The sequence below is a fragment of the Lethenteron reissneri genome, chromosome 2, assembly GCF_015708825.2.
Source record: "Lethenteron reissneri isolate LAM-NWPU_2019-01 chromosome 2, ASM1570882v1, whole genome shotgun sequence".
NCBI classification, from domain to species: Eukaryota; Metazoa; Chordata; class Hyperoartia; order Petromyzontiformes; family Petromyzontidae; genus Lethenteron; species Lethenteron reissneri.
Genome location: NC_083780.1, coordinates 4050035 through 4057551, shown reverse-complemented (window position 1 = coordinate 4057551; position 7517 = coordinate 4050035). Strand labels below are relative to the sequence as shown.

At 55.4% G+C, this 7517-nt stretch overlaps 1 protein-coding gene and 1 long non-coding RNA gene across 2 annotated transcripts in view; both read left to right on the top strand.

The window, feature by feature from the left end:
* On the top strand, positions 1-1490 carry LOC133342999 (uncharacterized). Its single transcript, XR_009755212.1, has 3 exons — positions 1-19; positions 1103-1181; positions 1426-1490. It is a non-coding gene; the product is annotated as an uncharacterized LOC133342999 (long non-coding RNA).
* A 3-nt stretch (positions 1491-1493) lies between these two features.
* The window catches only part of LOC133341506 (probable RNA-binding protein 19), a 6761-nt gene continuing 737 nt past the window's right edge, over positions 1494-7517 (top strand). Inside the window, exons 1-6 of the mRNA XM_061550212.1 lie at positions 1494-1497; positions 2076-2261; positions 2396-2526; positions 4617-4732; positions 5577-5673; positions 7138-7248. Of these exons, the coding sequence (XP_061406196.1) occupies positions 1494-1497; positions 2076-2261; positions 2396-2526; positions 4617-4732; positions 5577-5673; positions 7138-7248 (645 nt within the window). The remainder of the gene's footprint in view (positions 1498-2075; positions 2262-2395; positions 2527-4616; positions 4733-5576; positions 5674-7137; positions 7249-7517) is intronic.

The following is a 7517-nucleotide window of genomic DNA, read 5'->3' as shown; positions in this document are numbered from 1 at the left end:
CCCTTTCAACGTCAAAGAGGTGAGGATGTGTGACTGGTGGTGACGGCGTGTGACGACATGTGTGTGTGTACGTGTGTGCGTGACAAGTGTGATGTGTGTGACGTGTGTGTGTGTGACGGTGTGTGTGTGACATGTGTGACGTGTGTGTGTGTGACGTGTGTGTGGACTGTGTGAGTGTGTGTGTGTGTGACGTGTGGTGTGACATGTGTGACGTGTGTGTGTGTGACGACGTGTGTGTGACGGTGTGTGACGACGTGTGTGAGTGTGTGACGTGTGGACGTGTGTGAGGTGTGTGTGACGTGTGTGTGTGTGTGACGACGTGTGTGAGTGTGTGTGTGTGACGAGTGTGATGTGTGACGAGTTGTGTTGTGTTATGTGTGACGTGAGTGTGTGTGTGTGGACGACGTGTGTGATGTGTGTGACGTGTGTGTGTGTGACGACGTGTGTGATGTGTGACGACGTGTGTGATGTGTGTGTGACGTGTGTGTGTGAGCGTGTGTGACGGCGTGTGTGACGGCGTGTGTGTGTGTGTGTGTGTGACGACGTGTGTGTGTGACGTATGTGACGTGTGTGACGTGTGTGTGTGTGTGACGACGTGTGTGTGACGGTGTGTGACGACGTGTGTGTGACGTGTGTGTGTGTGACGACGTGTGTGATGTGTGACGACGTGTGTGATGTGTGTGACGTGTGTGTGTGACGTGTGTGACGGCGTGTGTGACGGCGTGTGTGACGGCGTGTGTGATGTGTGTGTGTGTGACGACGTGTGTGATGTGTGACGACGTGTGTGATGTGTGTGTGACGTGTGTGTGTGTGACGTGTGTGTGTGACTGCGTGTGTGACGGCGTGTGTGACGGCGTGTGTGATGTGTGTGTGTGTGTGACGATGTGTGTGTGACGTGTGTACGACGTGTGTGTGACGACGTGTGTGACCGGCGGTGATGGTGTGTTTGATGGAGTTAATTATGTTGATATTTGTGTGTTAATGATTTTAATGTTTGTAGATGATGTTGATGAAGGTGTCGCTTGTAATGTAGATGATGTTAAAGATAATATTGACGACGACGATGATGACGACGATGGCGATCGTGTGGTTTTGATTGCAGGATCGCATTCGCGAGTTCTTTCTGCCCCTGCACCCGGAGTCCGTGCGCATCGTCACCACCAAACATGGCTCCCGCACGGGTACTGTCCCGCACGCACCACCACCGTACACCACCACCGCACTCCACCACCGTACACCACCACCGCACTCCACCACTGCACACCACCACCGCACACCACCACCGAACTCCACCATCGAACTCCACCAACACACCTCCACCACCACACACCACCACCACCACCACACACCACCACTGCACACACTGTGCCGCATATTGTGTGCCGTGCCGGCCTTCATAGGTGCTGCTGCTGTGCGTGTGTTCAGGCTACGTGTTTGTCGATTTCAAGTCTGATGACGACCTCCGCAAGGCTCTGAAGCGCACACAGGACTACATGGGTACGCACACACGTGTACGACACTCGTGCACACGCATGTACAACACTCGTGCACACACGGTACAACACTCGTGCACACACGTGTACGACACTCGTGCACACACGTGTACAACACTTGTGCACACACGTGTACAACACTCGCCCACACACGTGTACAACACTTGTGCACACGTGTACAACTACAACAATCACACACACGTGTACAACACTCGCCCACACACGTGTACAACACTCGCCCACACGTGTACAACACTCGCGCGCACACGTGTACAACAGTCGTGCACACACGTGTACAACACTTGTGCACACGTGTACAACTAGAACACTCACACACACACGTGTACAACACTCGCACACACGTGTACAACACTCGTGCACACACATGTACAACACTCGTGCACACGTGTGTGTACGACACTCGTGCACACACGTGTACAACACTCGCACACACACGTGTACAACACTCGCGCACACACGTGTACGACACTCGTGTGCACACACGTGTAATGCGATGACGCGACCCCGTGACCCCACGATCACATGACCCCCACCCTTCCCCCAGGCGAGCGCTACATTGAGGTGGCACGCGACACGAAAGCGGGGGGCAAGCCCCCCCCACGGGTGCCCCCACCGCCCAGGGCCCCCCCGGCCCCCCGGAGGGCGTCACCCCCGCCCCCGACGTGGCCGAGACGGGGCGGCTCTTTGTGAGGAACCTGCCCTACACCTGCAGCCAGCTCCACGTGGAGCAGCTCTTCAGCAAACACGGTGGGGGGGCGGGGGGGGGACAGGTGGGGGGGGGGTTATGGGGGGGAGAGGGGCGGGGGGGGCAGTGGGGGGAAGGATGCTGCCACTGGATGTGCCGTGACCTCTCCACCCCCCCCCCGTGTTGCCCCCCCCAGGGCCCCTGTCGGAGGTTCGTTTTCCCCTGGACACGATGTCCGGCCGCCCCAAGGGCTTCGCGTTTGTTGGGTTTGCGCAGAGCGAGGACGCCGTGCGTGCCCTCGCGCTGCTCGACGGCTCCATCTTCCAGGTGCGTGGCCCCCGCGGAGACGGAGCGATGGAATGACGCACGTGTAGCGGCCAGCGTGTGTGGACTGTGTGTGTGTGGACTGTGTGTGTGTATGAACTGTGTGTGTGTACTGTGTGTGGACTGTGTGTGTGTGGACTGTGCGTGTGTGTGTCTGTGTGTGTGTGGACTGTGTGTGTGTGTGTGGACTGTGTGTGTGTGTGTGGACTGTGTGTGTGTGTGTGGACTGTGTGTGTGTGTGTGTGGACTGTGTGTGTGTGGACTGTGTGTGTGTGACTGTGTGTGTGTGTGGACTGTGGTGTGTGTGTGGACTGTGTGTGTGTGGACTGTGTGTGTGTGTGATGGTGGACTGTGTGATTGTGGACTGTGTGTGATGGTGGACTGTGTGTGTGTGGACTGTGTGTGTGTGTCTGTGTGTGGTGTGTGACTGTGTGTGGACTGTGTGTGTGTGTGTGGACTGTGTGTGTGTGTGGACTGTGTGTGTGACTGTGTGTGTGTGTGACTGTGTGTGTGTGTGGACTGTGTGTGTGTGTGCTGTGTGTGTGTGTGTGACTGTGTGTGTGTGTGGACTGTGTGTGTGTGTGACTGTGTGTGTGTGTGTGGACTGTGTGTGTGTGGACTGTGTGTGTGTGTGGACTGTGTGTGTGTGATCTGTGTGTGTGTGACTGTGTGTGTGTGTGGACTGTGTGTGTGTGTGACTGTGTGTGTGTGTGTGTGGACTGTGTGTGTGACTGTGTGTTGTGTGGACTGTGTGTGTGTGTGGACTGTGTGTGTGTGTGTGGACTGTGTGTGTGTGTGACTGTGTGTGTGGTGTGGACTGTGTGTGTGGTGTGTGGACTGTGTGTGTGTGTGACTGTGTGGTGTGTGTGGACTGTGTGTGGTGTGGACTGTGTGTGTGTGTGACTGTGTGTGTGTGTGGACTGTGTGTGTGTGTGGACTGTGTGGTGTGTGTGGACTGTGTGTGTGTGACTGTGTGTGTGTGTGGACTGTGTGTGTGTGGACTGTGTGTGTGTGGACTGCGTGTGTGGACTGTGTTGTGTGTGGACTGTGTGTGTGTGTGGACTGTGTGTGTGTGTACTGTGTGTGTGTGTGGACTGTGTGTGTGTGTGGACTGTGTGTGTGTGGACTGTGTGTGTGTGATCTGTGTGGTGTGTGACTGTGTTGTGTGTGGACTGTGTGTGACTGTGTGTGTGTGTGGACTGTGTGTTGTGGAATGTGTGTGTGTGTGTGTACTGTGTGTGTGTGTGAACTGTGCGTGTGTGTGTGTACTGTGTGTGTGTGTACTGTGTGTGTGTGTACTGTGTGTGTGTGGACTGTGCGCGTGTGAAGTGCACATAGCCTGGCACAAACGGTGACGTCTCCGCCACTTAGTGGCGAATGGTGATTGTTGTTGTTGTGCGTGAGCGGTGGTGTAGTGGTTAGTGTGCTGCACTATGAACCCGGCGATCTGAGTTCGATTCCTGCTCAGCTACCACCAACACCAGTGACGATTATCTGAACCGGTCCTGTAAACAGGCACTCGAATGAGTACCTGGTGCGGTGTGTAACCATCGCCACTAGGGATACAAAGGCGGCCGGGGGTGGTGCTGGCCACTCCACCCCCTCGTGTGCCATATCGGCCTTCATAGGTGCTGCTCGCTCACAGCACTTGCCCCAACAGCCTGTGTGGTGTCCATAACAGAGGTTTTTTGGGTTAGATCGCGTAAATATATAAATGTGTCATTAAACCCGCCACCATCCGACACAGCCAACTAGTAAGGTTGTCACGTAACAGAACGTGGCCAATTCGTCACTAGTACAGCACTAGCCGCTTGTGTGTTGGAGGCAACACAAGCTTACTGATAGTCATTTTGCTGTGACGGTTTCACCTGAAGACAGAAACTTGCGTTGCCTCCGAAACCTCGTGATTTAATTTATTTTAGTTTTTCACCTACGTGACTTTACCGAAAAAACCAAGGAGTACGAATCCCTGCAATGACGAAAACTTCCAATCTGGAATTAAATCCACAACGTTGACAATCTGTGCGGGCTCCACTCGGATCTTTGTCTTGTGATGTGCGTGGTGAATAGTGAGCGTGGTGTGTGTCTCCCAGGGTCGCATGCTGCACGTGCTGCCTGCGCTGGCGAGGAAGGAGGAGGAGGAGGAGGTGGGCCCCACCTCGTCTACCTCCTCGTACAAACGCGACAAGGAGAAGCGCGACAAAGCGAGGTGACGATGGCGTCGTCATCGCCATCATCTCTGCCATCGTCACCATCGCCATCGATGTCACAATCGTCAATCAACTAAACCTCATTGGAACCTCATTTGGCAGTAAAAAATATGATAATTGGTTTTTTACCCTTCTATCTGGCAACAAAAAAACAATTCATATTTTTTACTGGCAAATCAGGTTCCAATGGTGTAAATGCTTTTACCTCGAGCTCTCATACTCTGATGGTGCATTGTCTTTGAGTTGTGTACCTTTTGGCGTCATCTGGTCCAACCCATGTGCGACTAGGCTCTAAGGAAAGCTGTCTCGGTGTGGACCAATCAACTTCAAGGACAGTACATACATTATCAGAGTTATGTTTTTTGTTTGCATTATGACTGCAGGTATTGTGGTCTATGCAAACATGACTCCTTGTAAAAAAAGGTGTCAATTTTGTTGCCAGATAGAAGGGTAAAAATCATCAACACTCATCGGTATTTTGATCGTCGTGCTGTCGTTATCATCATCATCATCGCCATAATGAACATCATCGTTCAGTCATCGCCATCGTCATGAGCACATTGAGGAACCCGATTGCGGTGTCAGGGAAGTGATGATTTCAATGATCTCGTTGTTTGTGAAGATGCTGATGAAGGTGGTTGTGATGATGGTGACGGTGAATATTGTGATGATTGTGATGACGATGGTGATGTCCACGCGGTGGTGACGACGACAACGTTGACGAGGTGGTGGTGGTGATGATAGCGATGATGATGGCGATTCTGATGATCACGATGTTGACGAGGTAGTGACGACAATGACGACGCTGCTGACGACGGGGGTTGGTGTCCGTGTCTCTCTCAGCTCCCACAACTGGAACGCGCTGTTCCTGGGCATCAACGCAGTGGCGGACGCCATGGCCACCGCTTACGGCACCAGCAAGAGGCGCGTGCTGGACCACGTGAGTGTCTGTGTGTGTGTCAGCGTGTGTGTCAGTGTGTGTGTGCATGTGTGTCAGTGTGTCAGCGTGTGTGTGTGTCAGTGTGTGTGTCAGTGTGTGTGTGTCAGTGTGTGTCAGCATCAGTTTGTGCGTCAGTGTGTGTGTCAATGTGTGTGTGTCAGTGTGTGTGTCAGTGTGTGTCAGCATCAGTTTGTGCGTCAGTGTGTGCATCAGTGTGCGTTTGCGTCTGTGCGTCAGTGTGCGTGTCAGTGTGTGTGTGTCAGTTGTCAGCGTGCGTGTCAGCGTGTGTGTCAGCGTGTGCTTCAGTGCGTCAGTGTGTGTCAGTGTCTGCGTGTGTGTCACTGTGTGTGTGACTGCGTGTGTGTGAGCGTGTGTACCAGTGTGTGTATGTCGGCGTGTGTGTCAGCGTGTGTGTCAGTGTCGTCGTGGGTGGTGGTGTAGCAGTTAGCGCACTGCGCTACGAATCTGGCGGCCCGAGTTTTATTCCCGCTCACGGCCTACACCAGTGACGATTATCTGAACCGGTCCTGGGCCTCCCCTCGGTCGACTCAGCCTCAAAACGAGTACCTGGTGCGGTGTGTAAACATCTTAAGTCGGGAGACAAAGGCGGCCGGGCGTGGTGCTCGCCTCCCTTTTATACCCCTTGTTTGTGCGTCGTCCTTCATAGGTGCCACTCGCTAACAGCACTTGCCCCAACAGCCTGTGTAGGATATCCGGGGGGAATGTCCCTGTGTGTGTGCGTCACCGTGTGTGTGCGTCCCTGTGTGTGCGCGTCACCGTGTGTGTGCGTCCCTATGTGTGTGCGTCCCTGTGTGTGCGCGTCACCCTGTGTGTGTGCGTCACCGTGTGTGCGCGTCACCGTGTGTGCGCGTCACCGTGTGTGCGCGTCACCGTGTGTGCGCGTCACCGTTTGTGTGCGTCACCCTGTGTGTGCGCGTCACCGTGTGTGTGCGTCACCCTGTGTGTGCGCGTCACCGTGTGTGTGCGTCCCTGTGTGTGCGCTTCACCGTATGTGTGCGTCACCCTGTGTGTGCGCGTCACCGTGTGTGCGTCACCGTGTGTGTGCGTCACCGGTGTGTGCGTCACCCTGTGTGTGCGTCCCTGTGTGTGCGCTTCACCGTATGTGTGCGTCACCCTGTGTGTGCGCGTCACCGTGTGTGTGCGTCCCTGTGTGTGCGCGTCACCGTTTGTGTGCGTCACCCTGTGTGTGTGCGTCACCGTGTGTGTGCGTCACCCTGTGTGTGCGTCCCTGTGTGTGCGCTTCACCGTATGTGCACGTCACCCTGTGTGTGCGCGTCACCGTGTGTGCGCGTCCCTGTGTGTGCGCGTCACCGTTTGTGTGCGTCACCCTGTGTGTGCGTCACCCTGTGTGCGCGTCACCGTGTGTGTGCGTCCCTGTGTGTGTGCTTCACCGTATGCTCGTGGCTCCGTCTCCGTGGTCCTCTGCTCCCCGCTGGTTGCTAGGAGACGGAGGGCAGCGCGGCGGTGCGGCTGGCGCTGGGGGAGGCGGAGATCGTCACGGAGACGCGGCGCTTCCTCGAGGAGGCCGGAGTCCAGCTCAACACGTTCGGCCAGGTGAGGGCCCCACAGGGCCACCGTGAACCCACCAACACCGCACACACCGCACACACCACACACACCACCCACACCGCCCACACCGCACACACCGCACACAACATACACACCATACACACCGCACACACCACCCACTCCACACACCACCCACTCCACACACACCACACCACCCCCACTACTCACACCACCCACCCCACCCCACCACACCACACCCACCACCCACACCGCTCACACCCCCACACTACTCACACCACCACACCACCCCACTC